Source organism: Pieris napi, chromosome 11 (assembly GCF_905475465.1).
Source record: "Pieris napi chromosome 11, ilPieNapi1.2, whole genome shotgun sequence".
Lineage (NCBI taxonomy): Eukaryota > Metazoa > Arthropoda > Insecta > Lepidoptera > Pieridae > Pieris > Pieris napi.
Window position 1 is genome coordinate 3,922,164 of NC_062244.1, and position 19,094 is coordinate 3,941,257.

At 32.0% G+C, this 19,094-nt stretch overlaps 2 protein-coding genes across 4 annotated transcripts; one reads left to right on the forward strand and one right to left on the reverse strand.

The window, feature by feature from the left end:
* The first annotated feature begins 3,981 nt into the window (after window positions 1-3,981).
* On the forward strand, window positions 3,982-7,549 carry LOC125053555 (chromobox protein homolog 1-like). 2 transcript variants are annotated; one of them, XM_047654949.1, is made up of 6 exons: window positions 3,982-4,133; window positions 4,478-4,561; window positions 4,901-5,024; window positions 5,116-5,262; window positions 5,779-5,957; window positions 6,672-7,549. In XM_047654949.1, the coding sequence occupies exons 2-5, from the start codon at window positions 4,478-4,480 to the stop codon at window positions 5,955-5,957; spliced, it is 534 nt and encodes a 177-aa protein (XP_047510905.1). In that variant the 5' UTR covers window positions 3,982-4,133; the 3' UTR covers window positions 6,672-7,549. The 2 variants fall into 2 exon arrangements, with proteins under 2 accessions (XP_047510905.1, XP_047510906.1); XM_047654950.1 differs by having other exon boundaries at window positions 4,041-4,170.
* LOC125053554 lies at window positions 7,548-11,923 on the reverse strand. Of its 2 annotated transcripts, none has more exons than XM_047654947.1 (2): window positions 11,852-11,923; window positions 7,548-11,253 (listed from the first exon to the last, which is right to left on the reverse strand). In XM_047654947.1, exon 2 carries the CDS (start codon window positions 11,243-11,245, stop codon window positions 7,652-7,654), a length of 3,594 nt encoding a protein of 1,197 aa, XP_047510903.1. In that variant the 5' UTR covers window positions 11,246-11,253; window positions 11,852-11,923; the 3' UTR covers window positions 7,548-7,651. The 2 variants fall into 2 exon arrangements, with proteins under 2 accessions (XP_047510903.1, XP_047510904.1); XM_047654948.1 differs by lacking the exon at window positions 11,852-11,923 and adding an exon at window positions 11,603-11,816.
* Window positions 11,924-19,094: the final 7,171 nt, after the last annotated feature.

Genomic DNA, 19,094 nt, shown 5'->3' on the forward strand with positions numbered 1-19,094 from the left:
CCACAGACCAAGTAAAAACTTCAGTCAATTTAAAAAGTAACGTAGTGTTGCCAGTTGCCAATACCTCAGTTTATTGTTTTTCGCTTCAATGAGCGGATAAGAAGAAAGCGTGTTACTGACTATTGTCTATTCTAACTCCATACACTTTTCCCCAGACCAACGGTGCATCTATGTGTCCTACACAAGGTGCTAACGTAGTAGATTTTAAATATTTATCAATTTCAATTTGGATTACAAAAGAACGGACCACATGTTGCCCTAGTACCTGCATATTATGAGTAATCTTAACTTTTGGGCACGCAAAAGCTGGAAGTTACTTGACGCCTGTTAATAGTGATAAAAATAACCAGTGACTAATAAACTCTTTATAGTTCTTACAAAAATATCTCTTCCTATATGACCGGAGTCATTTTAGACATAAAAATAGTGATCAAATAAAGAAAATTCCGACAGAGCCAAATCTTCGTAGAGACCTTAGGTTTACCACAAGGAATAAAGTGTCAAAAGTCCCCATCAGTCCCATGTGAGCTTAGGGACTTTTTCGGGGCCCAAGGTCAAAATTTTAGGTTTTTTGGATTTTTCTCGAAAACGGTAAGTTTTTAATCGAAAAAGTACCTCGGAGCAAAGTTGTAGATCTTAAAATTCTCTATAAAAATGGTCACTATGATTTTTTCTCTAAGACCCACTATTTCCCAGATATTTCGCTTGTAAGAATCATGTTCTACATAATATGCACTCATTTCCACACCACCTGTGAGGTAGTGTACTCGGCGGGTTTTTTTTAACGTGGTATCCCCGGTAGGCCTATTCCACGAACCTTTATGACATTATTTTCAGGAACAATAATTATTTAATAGTATGAAGATTATTGATATGGGTTACTGAGTTTAACTGTCGTTCTAACTTTTTTTTATTACTTCAATCTGACTCATACTCTTCATATTCAACTTCAACAATCATGTTTTCTTCAATTTCTTCTTGTTCTTCTTCTTCTCTTTCCTGTTGATGAACGCTAAGAAATTGTTCAAATGAAGATGAATCAGTTGTCTCTTCATCAAAATCACATGAATCTTCCTCTCTTGTATTTAATTGAACATTTGAGCAAGAGACAACTTGGCAATTGGTACACGCTGGAGAACACTGCAACCCTACTACACTGCAATTGCAAAAAATAGTGTTAAGAAGTTTTTTTGGAGCAGGGGGCAGTAAAGTTCGAATCGGTTCCAAAGTATTATTTATCAATTTCCAACCCGTGTTCAGAGTTCAGTTCATTGCCTTGCCATGTCTGAACTTGATAGTATACTCGAAACAAATGTTGACTAGCAGATGCCGATATATGCCTGTATATTAATCTGCCACGCTGGAGTAAATCCCGAAATATCATGGGCTCCCCACCTATTATAAACATGGTTTGATTTAACAATAGCAACTAACGCAACTAACTCTAAATAGTATCATAACAGTCCAAGTGTCAGAAAATCCAAATTTTGATAGGTGCAAGCTGCGAGCACATTTGTGGTATAGTAATAATTGTTACATATTAAAAAGAAATATTTTTGTAAGAACTATAAAGAGTTTATTAGTCACTGGTTATTTTTATCACTATTAACAGGCGTCAAGTACCCGGTTAGACCTTGTACCCCGTTAAGTATCTCTACCAAATATGAGCTCCATATATATGGCCGCCCGTCAAGGATAAAGGATCAGATTAGTAAAAAAAAGTTAATGATCAGATTTTCTCGAGCGCATCAGGTTAAGGTAGGCTAAATTAGTTGCTAAGAAGTGTATATTTCACTAATCTGACAATTTGCAAGTAACGTAAAGGAAGGGGAGGGCTGCAAATATGTAAAAAAACGTCATCTCAACATTCTCGAGCGTGGCTAAATTTTTTTTATTTTGAAAGAAATAATTTAAGGATCACGAAAAATATATAATCTGGCGATCCACAATTTCCGAAGTCAGAAAAATTCGTCGATAAAGTTGAATACGTGCGGCTGTGTGATGCCTATATTAGTTTATAAATATTAACTATGACTAATACTCGTATTAACATAAAGTGTGTATTTTGTGGTGAAAAAAAATAGTTTAGAATAGGTATCGTCGAAGTTAACCGGTTCTTCCGGTTATTTTTTATTCTTTTTAAGGATTTTTTTAAAAATTACTATGTAATAAATACAAGTTGTACTTGAACAACATACAATTTTGTTGTTTTCAGAGCTTATCAATCAATTAAGTTCAATTAGTTAAATTAATATTTTTTTTTAGTTATCAGATCAGGCGAATCCCTCTATGTAATCATCAGATTATGAGACATCACATCTAGGACATTAAGATGAACCCTATATATCTTAATCTGATGCGCTTGAGTATGTCAAAATGGCGATTTTTTTTGCACATCTCGCAATCGTCAAATTATTATATAAGAGCTTTTTTTATTTTCACTTAACACCCCCTAAGAAAATCTGATGCGCTCGATATTTTTTTTTCATTTTTAACCCTTACGTACGACCACCCCCACCACGCAAACAATCAGAATAACAAACGTACATTATCAAAAGTACGTAGGACGGATGCTATCAATATCTGACGTGCTCGAGTATGTCCATGGCACAGTTTTTTTTACATTTTTGAAAGTCGCTCTATCGTCGAATAGCCGCTCCCCCCACCGATGAAAAGGTAACATTATATAACATATTTTTTTTTATAGTTAGCTTCGCCACCTCTATGACCTCAATAGGTCTCTATGACGCTTGAGTAAATCCCCATTTAGCATCGTGGGCTCCTCTACTATAACAGTTACAGCAGTTGTGCATCTCAATTATGATCCTATACTGTACTGGCCAGGACAAAATTAATACTTGACTTATCACGACCTTCACTCAATAGCTATGAAGTTTATGAGTATCGTGGGATCATCTGTTCCTTGTGAGCGCCTTTTTTCGATTGTCGTCAACATTGCAAGTGATGAACGGAACCGCTAGGATCCGAACAGACTGGATAAACTGTTGTTTAAAAAAAACTGAAATTTTTTAGACAACCCATATACAATATATTTATAGACATATTAAATTAAATATAAAATACTCATTTACTACTAATTATCAAGATTGTTCGGGCCCTGCAGCCGATTGCACTCCCAAATAAGTGCGCTTAGTTGAGATATAAAATGTATCCTCTTTCATGCAACATCTCAACCATCTAGGAACAGAAATGCTCACTTAAAATATGATATGAGATGAGTCTAGCATATTTTTGCACAGTATATAATAAAAACATAGCATCCATGATCCAGCAGATCGCTACGACAATGAAGTGGCTTGAAGCTGTGTACGATGCCTTTTTTTTTAAGTTTATCTTTCAAAGTCAAGTGACAAATAAAGCGCTTTTGCATGTCCTCCACCCTTTTTCTGTGGACTTAATAGTGGGGGTTCCACGCGACACTACAGTATTCCAGAGTACTTCGCACAAGAGTATTCTATACAGCAATCATAGTTCTGTATTTTATTAGTTGCGTAATAAGGTAATCTTGTCGATATGTAGTATAGTTTAGTTTACCGTCTAAGGTAACCCCCAGGTCACGAATGTGATTAACGTCGCTTAGAGCGTTGCCGTCGATGTAGTATGTCCTTGGATGTGTGTGCTTTTTCCTAGCGAAGTGTATATAACGCAGCACTTGTCTTTATTTGGAGTGAAAAAAGGCAAAAAAATATTTAAGTAAAATATAAATCTGGGCTAATTTACTCAATACTCTCCCTTCACTGGCATGTTGGCTTGTAAGCTTGTTAACTAGCCAGCTGCGTTTTGGCAGTGAGCAAAAACGGGACGTCAACTGTACAGTAGTAGTTCGGGCGGGAGCGTTATTTTAGCTTATGCTACCAAATAATTACAACAAAAACTAAATAAAAAATTGAAGTAGAAAGATAATTAATTATTAGATTATGGACTGACTAGCATACTAAACTTGTATTGATTTAAGTGATTATATACTCTGTGGTAATATGTGATCTGTGGAGTGCGGTGTAAATTGAAGCCTGAAAAGTAAAAACAGAAGCGGAACTTCGATATATGTTAATTATTGTAAGCCGGCTTGAAGAAGTGTAAATAGTTTGATATTTAAAAAGCAACCGTGAAGTGTTCGTAAATATTTTATCTCTATTACTTATAACATTAGTATACACCTTGTTTACAATATTTCGAATCTAACTGCTTTAAAACAACTACAATTGGTTGCTAAATTGTGTTTCCTTAGTCCTTACTATAACCAAAATGGCGGGGAAAGCTAACACGAGGTGTTTTTGTTGCCAAAGTATTTACAAACAATAAACGAAATAATTAATTATAGTTATTTGCCTATTACAACCTCATAAAATGTGAGGGTTTGAAGTTAAAGATATCACATAGGTTGTAGTGATTTACATAGACCTAGACGAAAAAAATAACAATCAACTTTTGGTCTGTCTCATAATATTACTTTTAGATGGCTGATAAGAAAGATGGTGTTGAGCCAGAAGAAGAGTTTTCTGTAGAAAAAGTCTTGGACAGACGTATAAGGAATGGCAAGGTAAAGCTGAAAAGTTCATGATAGTTAGTTCCTTTGATTTCATTTGATGTTCCTGGCGCCTTAGTCAAACAGTTCGTGTCGACAAATTTTCATTCAAATTTAGTTTTCGACTTTCTACATACACTAATGTTAAGACATCTTGACTAAGCCCCCTGAATTCGCGTGAATTTTTGTTTTAATGTTGTAACCAAATAAAAGTATAAGTTAGATTTTTATATTATATTTAGTAGTATTTGTGTGCCAAGTAAAATTATCAAGGAAACATAAATTGTAACTATTGTTACAAGAAATTCTTTTTAGACATTAACTCTAAAAGTTTTTGATTGTAAATTTTTTCAGGTTGAATACTTTTTAAAATGGAAGGGTTACAGTGATGCTGATAACACATGGGAGCCTGAAGAAAATTTGGACTGCCCAGATTTAATTCAGACTTTTGAAGAAGCAAGAAAGAAAAAAGAAGCAGGTAAACACATTATATCATTTTGGTTTAGAAATGATTCCATTGTACATTTCCAATTTCAATTTGTAAATTCATAATTTAATTTTTTTTGCAGAAGGAAAAGGTGCAATGAAAATTGACAAAGATACAAAGAAGAGGAAATCTGCTGCTACACCCGACTTAAAAGGAGCTAAAAAGAGTAAGACCGATGACAAAAAACCATCTGGTTTTGATCGAGGTCTAGAACCTGAAAAGATTATTGGTAAGATGTTTACAAAGTTTGTTTTTTTTACAATCAAATGAAAAAACAAAAGTAGACAAAAATTTCAGATTACTTACATTAAAAAATATGCTTTATGTGTATTATGTACTTATTACATGCAATTTTTATTTAATACGTATATGATTTACTCTATTAAAATACTGAAGTACATACATATTGGTAAAAAAGGTTTTTTTCATAAAACGCTTTGTATGATGTCTGCTTATTATGACGTGTTGTTGTCAATTTCTTTCAATGTCATTATAAATGGATTCAACTGTTATTATTATTCATAATTAATTGGTTGCATATATCCATTAAATAAACATTTAAATTTAAGATCCTGAACTTATTTATTTTTATGCAAAGAATTTTGTTTGTTAAGTTATAAAAATATGATGGTATAATTTGTAACAATAAAATAAAAATACAAACAAATTAAATCTATGTATTAGCACCTTTTTGCTTGTGTAAACTTTTCTTCTATTAAATGGACTACTTGTTGATTAATTTCAGGAGCTACTGACAGTAGTGGGGAGTTGATGTTTCTTATGAAATGGCAAGGCACCGATGAAGCAGACCTTGTACCAGCTAAGCAAGCTAATGTTCGATGCCCACAAGTTGTGATTCAGTTCTATGAAGAAAGGCTAACATGGCACACTCCAGCACCAGATGAAGGCAATAATGATGAATAGGTAAAAAAGAATCTTATATGAATGCTATTGCGTATAGTCTCTTAATTTAATGTAGGTGAGCAACTAAGAATATGCTAACGTATGGATAACCTAATATAATAACTAAAATTAATGGCCCTAAAACCTTTTTTAGGTCTGGTTATGATCATTCGTTAAACTAATAGGCCAGCAGCTTATCAGCCTCTTGACGAGTAAGGTTTCCTCACGATGTTTTCCTTCACCGTTCGAGCGAATGTTAATATCTAATAACTCCAACTTATTAATCATAGTCAACAACAGTCTACCAGCAATCCCAATTTGTAAACAAAAAACGAATTTCTTAGAAAGTCCGTATGCATGATGCCGACAGTCCAGTTTATTGCGGGCAATGATAATAAAGCGACAAAAGAACGTAGCTGCGCAGTTTTTACTAATTTTAGCAACTTAAAAAGTACTTTATTACTCATTTGTCGTTATTGAGATAGGATGTAATGCTATGTAGAGTGTGCCATTGTATGGAAGCATTTTCATCGAATATAATAAGATTTTTTGTGATGGAACTATACTATACAGAGTAAACTCGCACACAAATCCTCGACAAAAATCTAAAACTTTGAATTAACTTGACTTAGGATAGTTTGCTATGCTTACAATGTAACATTTCTTTCCATATGACATAATGTATAATTCCAGAAAAATGTGCATTCTCTTAAGCATCTGTATATTTTGTTTCAGATTTTGACATAAATGAGGATGTTTAAATTTGAAAAAAGAATTTATTTTAAGTTGAACTAGGTTTAAGTTCTCTGTGGCAAAAATATTTTTATATCACTGATTTTTGTATTGTTTACTTAACAACTAGTTTAATATCAAGTGGTGTTCTGCATCAATTAAGAGTATTTTACTAGTGTAGAATACAAGGTAGGCGAAGTGTGTTATCACAGTAGTTGATAAACAAATTATCTCTACCTTGTGATAATAAAAGTTGCCTATCCTCATTTACACATTTATTCCTTGAATTAGATATGAATCATTATTAAATTAGTCAAAATGAACAGACCTGCCTGTTATTTTTCGTGACTCCGTATCCATGTTAGATTTAGGTGTATAGTAAAAATGAAATTGTGGAAGTTTTAAATATTTTACCCTAAATCTGTCATACAATATCAATTTAATGTTAATTGATGGTTAAGCATATTGTTTAAGAAATAGTTTTTAGCATAACTGTCATATTTCAGAATGGTTCTCAACTTACAATGGAGTTTAGAAGTCTGATAAAGAACTAGCTTCATAGACAATACAATGTATAAGTTGTGACCTAATCGTATTATTGATAATTTCTTTAAATGTTTGGCCATATCAAGATATGAATATCTTGAATGAGAAATTTGAAATGAGTTTGATAATGTAACTTTGCCAATATTCTATTATTTGAGTTGCATATGTCAATTAAAATAAAAACACCTTCGCCTTCTAATCTGGCATACGTTTCTGATTATTTACGATTGGGCCATGACATAGACAGATCTTGCTACTAGATTAAATTTTATTTACATTTTGGAATGTAGATCATAGATTTAAGCTAGACTTTAAAATAAAAGATGCAAAACATACAACAGTAATTATTTTATTTATTACAAACATTAATTAATATTACCAAACATTTTAAATATCTCAAAAAAGGTATAAATTAAGATTAGTGCAACATTTTTGTTTTAAGAATCAACTTGCATATTCTTATCATATTTCTGCTTTATTCTATCACATATCATAGACTCTGTAATGCTTTTAAGTTGAATGTTGCGGCAATGGTAATAATGCATTTGTACTTCAGGTGAAGAATGACTAGAAATAGTTTCAAGCAAATCTTTAATAGTCTTTATATCTTCATCTGAATGGTAACATATCAACTTAATAACCACCAGATACAAAGGAATAAAGTTGTCACAATTTATTAAATGTTTAAGAAATTCTAAAATCATGCTTTTTTTTAGGTATTGTGTAAGAATAGTATGTAGCACTCTTTCAAATAAAACATACACATGTGTGAAATACTTGTTACAGTGGTCTTTAAGATGATCACTGATTGCTTGGGCCAATCCTGGCAACATTCTAGAACAAGTTTTATCCCAATCATCTCCATCTTTTTTGCAAGATTCAAAAATAATTAAAAAAGTATAGTTAAGTTGTAACATTGTCAATGTTAAGTAATAATAGTAAGTAGTATCTAGTAGTATACATTTTTGAAACTCATTTTTTATAATTTCAAATGCTTCTGTAGGAACAATTGTATTTTTTTCAGATATAAATTTTCTAGTATCCTTTGAAAATGTGTTCATAAACTCATGAAAGCAAAGCCTTACAAAATACATTGATTCATCTATCTCCTTATTTTCTACATCTTTGTTAATGTCATTCCAATGCTTATAACATTTCTGTAGAAATGGTATTAAAACTGATTGGCATTTCTCACTTATTGATTCTTTTGTATCTGAACAGAGTATGAAAGCAGAAAGTAATTCTATTTTAGAACTGTTTTCAAAATTATTAACTTTGTTTGGAAGCTCATCTATATATTCTAACAATATACTTTTTAAAAATTCTGGAGGTAATTGATCGCAATTTTCACGGGCGTAGATAATTAAATTCTTGAAGGAATACTTCATATCTGCATAATAGTCCTTCTTAGATGTCATGTGACTCTTAAGAAACATATAAGCTTTACAAAAGAATTGTGATTGTACAGAGCGAGGCAGATTTTCGACTTGAAACAATAAATCATAAATTGCCTTATTTTCTTCATGTGTTAAATCATTCAAAAAATTATCCATAATAGGCCATAAATGCTGAATTCTCGCTGGGTTGTTTTGTTTACACAACATTTTAAATGTCAATGTAAAAGCTACATGCCTAATTGTGAAATTTTTATTCTCTTTAAGAACTTCTGTTAGTATTTTTTTGACTTCCATTGGTAAAAGCTTCATGAATGCTAAACGGATTCCATGCTTTTGTAGAGAGACTTTTCTATTTAAAAGCATAGGAATAAACTTTTGAGATTGTGACCAATTCAAGTTATAAAAGATAGAATAAAGGGCAGGTAAAGTATGTGGAACATAATCACCTTTTGCATAATCCAAAACTATTTCTGGCCCAGGTTGGGGACGAGCTACATGCATATTCGTAGCCAAATTCTGTTGTATGTTTAAGTTCCCTTCATCAATAGTGGCCCAATTTATGACATCTTGTTGTGGTATGTATTGAATGAGAAGTTGTATTAGACTGTCTCTTGGCATGCATATACATAAAGCACGAATCACGGCCTTATTAGCGGTACCACTTTTGAGTTGCTGTTCATAAGTATGTACTAATTCTTTTGATATCGATTCTGGCCAAAATATTTTCAGTTTTTTGTGGTATTGGTCTAAGGGGGCACCCTTTCTGTATACTTTATTTTCAATCTGTGTATAGCCTTCTAGTAAAGTTGGATCATGCTTCAATATATTCAATAGTACTGATTGGCTTGGGTGCATTTTTAAAGAAACAGCAAATAAATCTTTACGCCAAGACTTGTTTTTATTGTATATTTTGGAAAAGTCTATATCCCATGAGTTTTCTTCATTGACCTTAACAAAATCTGTAATCAAGTTAAGTATGACAGGATAATCACAAAGTTCTTTATTCCAGTCATTCAGCAAATCTAAAGCACTATCAAGTAATTCAACTTTGTTTAAATATTCTTTTTTATTTAGTTCCACATGGCTATTTATCTTTTTGGTAATCAAATTTAAAAGAACTTCAAATATTTTTTCTTTACTTTCTTCAGGTATTTTGTTCTGATATTTCTTTAAGGAATTAAATTTAAATCTCTCTTGAATAATTTCTGATATTTTTCCAGAGAAAATTAATTCATGTATTATTATTAACTCCATACACAACTGAACAAAATTTTCATCATAGATTGGGTCACCAGTTTCATCAAAAATGTCACCCATAAAAGTATATTTGATTTTCTCCCATGTGTTTTTATTTAAATTTACAGAGTTTTTAAATATATTAACAATTATAGATTTTTTTATGCGTGCATCACCATTTTTATAGTGCTTGCAAAAATATTCAACCAATTCAGTAAGGTCTTTTTCAGAATTGGCAGCGACAATGATTAATGTTTCTACAATTGAGTTTATCTCTTCAACTGATGTATCATTTGAAATTATTTTTATAATTTGTGGATAAGCAAAATCAAATGAAGTGAAACGGTACCAATAATGGTCATAAATAAAATGCCATTTACATTTACACATAAAAGTATATAAATTGTTCATAGAAATTCTAAGTGGTTTTGGTAAAGGACATTTATCTTCTATTAAATGTATTTTGTCCAAAAATACTTGCTTTACAGTTTCCAAACGGTCAGCTTCCGGCATGGCTGTGAGAAAGTTTACTAACATTTCAAACTTGAGAAATCCTCTCTCTTTAGATTTTTTACTCTCAAAAAGCTTATACAGAAAATGTTTAACATCTTCTTTCTTTAAATGATTCAAAAATGTTTTTATATCTATAACTGAATAATAAAATTCAATGTTATTCATAATTCTTGATGCGTCTTGCTTCAATATATATTTTGTGCGATTGCTATTAAATTTAAAGTTATACTTTGAATGCTTCTCAACAAGGTTGAGATATTTTTTTAAGTCAATTTTTAGAAGAAAAGTGGTTGCTTGCAATGCTTCTATTTTTGTTTTATATTTTACAATATTACTGTCTAAATAAATTTCTAGAGGTGCTATTGTTTTCTCACATAGACGCTTTAGCAGAGGGATATCCACATGATCTATATGTTTCGTAAAATTTGTTACTATAAAATCCGGAGAGCAGTGTGGCAACCACTCAAGTGCTTCTTTTTCATTTTCTTCATTTGCATAAAACTGTTCTACTCTTTGACAATCCTTAAGGATGAGTTTTATATATTTCTTTAACTTTGTAACTGCCTTGCTAGTCATTTTAGGGTATAAGACTTTATGAAGATATTCAGGATTAATGATGTTTTCATAACCACTGTCACTTATCAACCAGGGACATTGCTTGAGAGCTCTCGAAACATAGAACATATCTTCACATTGTAATACAATTAATATATAGTTTATATTTCTATTTTTACTGGCCAAATCAATTTTGACTATATTTATAATGTCACCGGCAGAAATGTCTACGTCTTCAAAAGAGACATATTCTTGTTCAATGGATTTTGACAGTAAGTTTAAATACTTATGTCTAGCTCCAAGATGATGTCCTTGTAGTTCTGATGTCATCTTTTAATCTTAAATAAAGTATAATAATATGTTAAAATGCATTATATTTCATTAAAGAGAATTTAAATTTCAAGTTATACCAAGATAACACAAACTATGGTGTGAGTAATAATGCACTAAAATTTAATTAATAATAAATGTTATCCTTGCAGTTATGAAAAAAGTTTTTAAATTGCACATTACCCAAAGAAGAAGTTTTCTATTAGGACTAATATTTTCTCTATTCTATATTGTAATTATAATGGTATACTCAATACTTGAGTCACCAATCAGTATGTAGATACTGATTAGCTAGCAGTAGCTAGTGTACATTCGATTAGGCAATAAGCAGTACCAGTTAAAGATTTCAATAAGTACCTTTTGTAATCGCAATATGTATTAATTGAATCACAGCCTACAGTTTGTATATATATATATATGTATACTATAGGTATCTACGGTAGGTACATCACAATAATTGCACAAAGCACTAAGAAGAAGAAACGTAGATCTAATATACTAGTCAGTAGTCTTCGAATAAGAATAATGATATAATCGTTGAACGAATACGTAAAATCTATTTTTATTTTGGTAGCAGTAAAGTCGAAACAGGTTAAAAATACTTACTGTAAATTGTAATAAGTAATTCTCTAGTATTTATAGAGTGTAGGGTATTAAATGCATAGTAGGTACTATATAGTACACAGACTACACATTACAGTACACACCTGACACAACAGTGTCAGCAGTCAAAACTTAATATGACATCTATTAGTGATTTAACGATTCCACGGATCTTGAGGGAGCCACATGGATCCTTGGATTTACTTCAAAATTGATTCATGAAGAGCATCTTCAAATATCGGATTCGGATCGAACCAAACAAACGTTATATTAATAGATATAAGATATTTTTACATTCAGTATCTAAATTAAGTACGTCTACCTGTTTCGGTTGTTTCCTACAATTTGTTCTGTGTTATACCTTTCGTAGCCATACATTGGATTTTTTTATAGAACGGGGCAAACGGGCAGGAAGTTCATCTGATGTTAAGTGATACCGCCGCCCATGGACACTTTTAATGCCAGAGGGCTCGCAAGTGCGTTGCCGGCCTTTTGAGAATTGGCACGCTCCTTTCTTGAAGGACCCTAAGTCGAATTGGTTCGGAAATACTTCAGTGGGCAGTTGGTTCCACGAAGTGGTGGTGCGCGGCAAAAACTGCCTTGAAAACGCTCAATTGTGGAACGGCAGATGTCGAGGTGATATAGAGGATAGTCACAGTAGTCAGTCAGGACATGTACTATCGTTTCTTCAGCTGCTGTTTTCGTTTTGTTGTAAGGACAAGCTGCAATTTGTAATCTGTGAAGATACGTTGAACATTCCCCGTGACCTGTCAACATCTATGTTATCGCTTATCGGTCCCATAGGTTTAATTTCTTTTACTATTGAATAGGCCGCATATCTACACTTGGAAGGAATAAGTTATACTTAAAGCTATTTATATTAATTTCATATACATATTATATACAGATACTAGCTGCCCCCGCGAACTTCGTTTCTCCTTAATGTGATTTTACTTAGCCTACCTTTTTAGTACATAACAACATGGAACATTTTGCTATAAGGTTTTTTTGTGAATTTTCTCTATATAAACCTCAGAGTTCAAGTTATAAGATTTTAATTAACAAATAAAAAATAGGGGTTGATCGTAGAGGGGTGACAATTAAGGGTTGTATGTATTTTTGTATCATAAAAAAATAAAAATAAAAAGTTGGTCTAAAAAATTTTTAGGGGTGAGACCGCCCTTAACATTAGGGGGATGAAAAATAGATAGTAGCCGATTCCTAAACTCACTGAATATACATAAAAAATTTCATCAAAATCGGCCAGCCGTTTCGGAGGAGTATGGCAACGAAAACTGTGACACGAGAATTTTATATATTAGATATACATCGTTTTTTACATTTCTCATTATATTTTATTAATTAATAATAATTTTTAATAAGCAACAAAATCAAAGGGAAAACAAAAATATCTATATTGCGTTATAGCATAAATTGAAACATTTCACGCTACAATAGGTTAATGGTTTTCTAAAATTACATAGGAGTAATAGAAATCTAACTATAATGTATACCTACCTACATATAAATTTTACTGATATGTGTAGAGTTGTAGCAATTTTAAGTTAGTTAAATAACAAAATAATAAACATAACAACATTGATGTAAAGTATATTTACATACCGTAGGTGCCGACGACTTTTATTAGGTACCTTTACTTCGCGACGGTATTATAGGTAATAAAATATATATAAGAACCTAGCAAAAATGTGGGTGGCTGTGTGTGGCTAAAACAGTAATATATAACAAATATTAGTAATCGTAACATGTTTTTATTAATGCAGGTATCTACCACTATATTTTTAAATATGTAATCAAAATTTGCTATAGGTACGAAAATCAATTGCCACTGTGATTTTAAAATGAATATATTTTTACAATAGTTTCAGCGGTGGTGCACCCTATTTAATTTTTCCTCAAAAGATTGGATCAGGAATCGTAAGCTATTTGGTTATAGGCCCCCAATCAATACGACTAATATAACTGACTTACTAAATACCTACTTAGAGATCTTGTGAGAACCAAGGATTAGACCTGGTAGGTGCGGTTATAAAGGTCAGAATATCGGTCAATCACAAAAGGTCGGAAGAGATCGTATCTATAACTCCTCGAGGAGGAAGTCAATGGTATTATCATTCTTTATTCAAAAACGTTTGAATCTATTATAATGAAGTTTTGGATTGATTTAATAATTAGAACATTTAATTAATGCGTCGAAATCACTCGGCTTTGGTTGGTTTAGCTTGTCTTCCATACAATTATACACTCTACATAGTATTACAACCACCATCAATAACGACAACAATTAAATATTAAAAAGTACTTTTTAAGTTGCCGAATTTTTTTATTGTCCTAGCCAGAAATAAACTCGACTGTCGGTACTCGTCATACGTACTGAACTTTCCAAGAAATCCGTTCTTTGTGAAGTTATACTTCTTTAGGCGCGTTATGAAAAATTGATGAGTCTGAAATTTTACGATGCGCGCACCGTGACACAGAATGAAGTTGCCCACGGAAGATGCTACGGCATTGGACATAATTTAAAAACAACATTCGAATAATAATAGAATTTATGTTACACTTAATGTAAGAGAATAATAATAAATATTTATCTTTTTAATTTTTCAAATATAAATTGAACTTTATTGACTATAATGACTCCTTTTCCAGTCTTTGATTTTTTAATTGTAATTAATTATTTGCATGCAATCAAAAACTTTTTTTAATAATGCTAAAGAAGTATAACTTCTTACGCGCGTACATAAGTACACGCACCCTTTTTTTTACAAATTGCGCATGCTTGCATGTACTTAATCATGACGATCCATCAATTTCGCAAGGCGCAAGATATGTAAGTAAAAAAAATACAACCTAACTACTGGTACAGTACAAAAATAACAGACAACGCAATAGCGTTCAAATACGAACTGTTTTATTTAATTACTAACACTAGTCTGAAATAAACTTTATTTTTCTAACACAGATTTCTCTTAACATTTAACGGCTCTTTGTAACGTCAAAATAGGCACAATCCCTTGATACGGGTTGCAGACCAAGTGCTAAGCTAAGTTAGTTTAGCTTAGCTCGCATAGCTGACGCAGTTTCCCATACTTGTCTGCAGACCGCAAACTATGTGAACTAAGCTATGTGAGCTAACTAAAATATGCGAAGTTAAGTTAGTTGTGTATGCCGATGCGCAGCTGCACGAGCTAAGCTAAGCCCCTCCCGCTGCCCCGCACACCCTTTGCACATCCTTCGCCACACTGACTGAGCTTTGGCTTAGCTGTTGGTATGCACGCTATTAATTTCTAGCTTAGCTTAGCCTAGCTTGCTTGGCATAGCTTAGTTTAGCCTTGGCATAGCTTAGTTTTCGGTCTGCAACCGGCTTGAGGGTCGTTATAATATCTCTACACTGTATTTCGTTCAGAATTGCGTTTTTGACGACCTCGTTTAATGAAAATAATCGGGGAGAAAAGAGATACTACGAAGTCCGAGCACAATATGAACGTCGTAACTCATAAATACACCAGTAAAATTTGATAAATTTAGATATTAATCACACCATGATCACCGTTTGCGTGGTTCATTTGTTTCACCCAAATTTAGTGAACCACTTAATTATTTGGGTGCATTAAATAGAGGTTCGATTGGTTGATTCGAGAACGATCTATATTCATCGAAATATGCTTGCAGAGGATTTTAGTTGTCATACCAAATAAACATACCTATAAACGCGAATATAAGTTTTATTTATATAATATGTATACTAGCGAATACATTACTACTAGCTAATTTTCGTGGTTTGGTCTACAGAATGAAGATAATGTAAAATTAAAAAAAATATAATTGACCTCTGAGCTCCATCAAAGTACCTGTTGCCAACATAAATGGGTGTTCTGAATGTTAGGTCAAACGTATGTTTAAAAATTAAAATCCGTTTAGGAGTAACTATACCAGAGACACACAGATACAGATACGTCAAATCACTCTTATAGTCGGGGATTAAAAATAGACAAATAGGTCACTATTTTTGACAGTATACACAGTTCATAATATTCAGGTAAGTAGTCTGTGCAAACAATTTATGAAATTACCACGGAAATATTTGTTGTATTATAAATTTCATTTGTATGATTGATGTGAATTTATATAAACTGTTCATAAACGCGCTCGGAACAAATTGTTTCTATATTGCATTATCAAGTTAATTTTGTTGACACAAATATTGTTAGCCATCCAACTGATATTTTTTTTGACTTAAAGTAAGCTTACACACTTTTAAAACAAAGGAACCCGTAAGGAAATAATATTATTTTTGTTATACATATAGATAGCGAGTATTTCCTAAAATAATCTAAATTAAATTCGCCTTATGTTAAAAAATGAACAACATGTTATAGTTACTGATATATTATATCAGTTATGATATAAGTATATGATAATTAATATGACTTTTGCATGCCTATTTTTATATTTTACTATTATTTTCGGAAGTTAATAATTAAATAATTAATAATTAATTTTCGAAAATTAATGTCTAAAACAAACAAATATAACAGTATCTACCTGAACTTTGTAGACATTTTACAAAAAATAAATTTCTGAACGCACACATGATGTCTTCAGAAAAAAAATAAAGTTGTGGCTTAAAGGTCTCAGCAACCAGGCCATAAATTCAAAAAAATAATTGTTGTTGGACAACAAATGTTTGACATGTAATAAACAAATCAGCATCTATTGAAATGATTAAGTATTTATTACACATATCGAGTTTTCATTGTTTTTATTTTTTCATTATTTGTATGTATTCTGCTATTCGGGACGGAAACAAATCCAACAAATCAAAAACCATGGCAATCGGTCCAGCCGTTCTCGAGTTATAAGTGTTGTAACAAACACGACTTTCTTTTATATATATAGATTAAGATTTATTTATTACATACATGATCTTAAATAGAAAATAAGTTGGTGTGGTGGAAACACAAACTGGACAAAGTTTTTCTGTCCACTAGAACGTCCAGAATATTTAAATAACTAACTTATACTAAGGCCAGTAACATATATTCGTATACTATAAGATTATGTGCGGTTTGTTTTTTTATTATGAATCAATCTGAATGTACCTTTGCATATGTACGATTTATTATTATTATTACTTATTATATTATAACAAATACATTTTATATCCCAATTAAATACAGGGTTTCTGAATTATTTATAATTATTTTAAGCCTATCCCAGTATGGTCCAATCCTACTATTCCTGGTTACCGAATCAAAATTCTAGGATACCTAAGAAAATGTATAAATATTCACTAATGCAAAATTTCCTTTCGATTTAGTCCGTCTAAATATACATAGAATATAAAAACCTGCACATCATGCTATGGATCCGTAGAATTAATATTACAGTAATAACGTCTCAAATGTTTGAGAAGGCGAACCACACCCATTCACCGCGTTCTTGCACTAATATCTCCGATATTGTGGCCGAAACGAGGTTACAAGGGGCTATTTTGTAATTTATTGTGGGGTAACACGCACTTATTGTTTGCAACAAGTGGGCATGGTGCACATTTTGTATTGCCGAACTAAGGAATATGTAGTGCAGCAAAAACCATACAAGGTTTTTATCAGATATATTTTTTAATGTTAGGTGGCAAACTGTATCAAGTAGTAGGTAGTTTACTTAGAATTAAGTGCTTACCGCCTTACCATGGAACTTGGAAGTCCGTTGCCGGACTTCGATCTACTAATGTATTTTGTTTGTGGAAGTATCACACATAAAATAAGTGCAGCCTTGCGGTTCTGTAACTCACTTTTCGAACTCACACAGCGGTTTTCACAGCGGCGGTCGCGCTCACATCAGTCGTAAGGCAGTCATTTTACATTCTGATTTCTGACTCTGATTTGGCATTCTGATATGACAATAAACTACAAGCTCCCTCCTTATCAAGGAGTTGTAAGGCAGCTGTATTGATTGTTATGTGAACATTAATAAGACACAAATCATTTTCTGAAACACGAAATAGATAGACATAAGAAAAAAAAAAAACTTTATTGCAATAAAAGCGATGTAGAAAATGCACTAGCCCACACGCTAGGAATCCCTTTGTCAAGGACACCTAATCTCTTCCATTTGACATACTTAATATGAGTTACGTAGAAATTTAGGAATTGAAAGACTTTTATCTAAAATCTTTTTTCTATATTGAAAAGTTAGCTTATTATTCGGGTAACGTGCCAATGTTCATTCCGTTGTTTTAAAAGTGGTCAGATATAGTGTAGATTTGATTAGATAATATTAATTTATTATACGAAAACAGGTTGAGCTTTGAAAGTTTCACTAAGTACAAGCCATTGCATAATTTTTCTTATCGGTGTTGGTCCCAATAATAATAACGCTTTGTTTTCGATAGCGAAAGGAATGACGAGTAGAAAAGAGTATTTCAATCGAGATAAATAAGATATGTTCATTGCAAGAACTATAATATTCTGTTAGAAGTGCTTAAATATTTAAATGTTTATCTATTGTTTTTTTAATTTTAACGGAGAAATGAGATTATGAGTAATAATCAATTTCATCAGCTTGAAATTACTGTGCAATATATATATTTCCAAGCAAGAAATAACTCTCAGATCAGGGTAGTATAAAAAACTAACATATACTGACGAAAAACTGACATAAATTCTCGATTTTGAAAATCGTTATGAAACAATAAGTCTCAAGAAAAAAAGGACAAAATGTATGCGATTGTACTAAGAGAATGTGGCGAGCAAGTGGGCGCGGTAGGGCAAAATTGTTTTCGACTTACACTATTTATTATAAATCTACTCAATTCCAGTGTTTCGAACTTTAATGACACTATTACTATTACGATCAATACGGCCTACTTCTATATTGTGTCAGTTTATTAAATGACGCAAATATTAATACGGACGAAGGATAGGTATGTATCCTACCCGTACTAATATTATTTGTAGTGTGGTCGTGAAACTATGCTTTGAGAATGTGCGGCTGCAAGATTAGTGCGCTCATTAAATAAAAGGTTTTTATTTAAAGTCCTATAAGGCATAGGGCCTACACAACTAAATCAATTATTGTTTCGTCTACAAGTAAAGAAGACCGGGTTATTCAACAAATGTATTAGCCAGTCACGGAGACGGTTTAGGATCCTAAACATTAGCAAAGGTCATTATGTATATTAAAATGGTATGTTTTGTGGTCAAATGAGTGGGATTTAGTT

Bases quoted from the DNA above. Each gene is read 5' to 3' on its own strand.
- LOC125053555 (XM_047654949.1), top strand. From the start codon at position 4,478: ATGGCTGATAAGAAAGATGGTGTTGAGCCAGAAGAAGAGTTTTCTGTA. The intron at 5,025-5,115 runs GTAAACACATTA...TTTTTTTTGCAG, and splicing joins AAGAAAGAAAAAAGAAGCAG to AAGGAAAAGGTGCAATGAAA. The intron at 5,263-5,778 runs GTAAGATGTTTA...GATTAATTTCAG, and splicing joins AGAACCTGAAAAGATTATTG to GAGCTACTGACAGTAGTGGG.
- LOC125053554 (XM_047654947.1), bottom strand. From the start codon at position 11,245: ATGACATCAGAACTACAAGGACATCATCTTGGAGCTAGACATAAGTAT.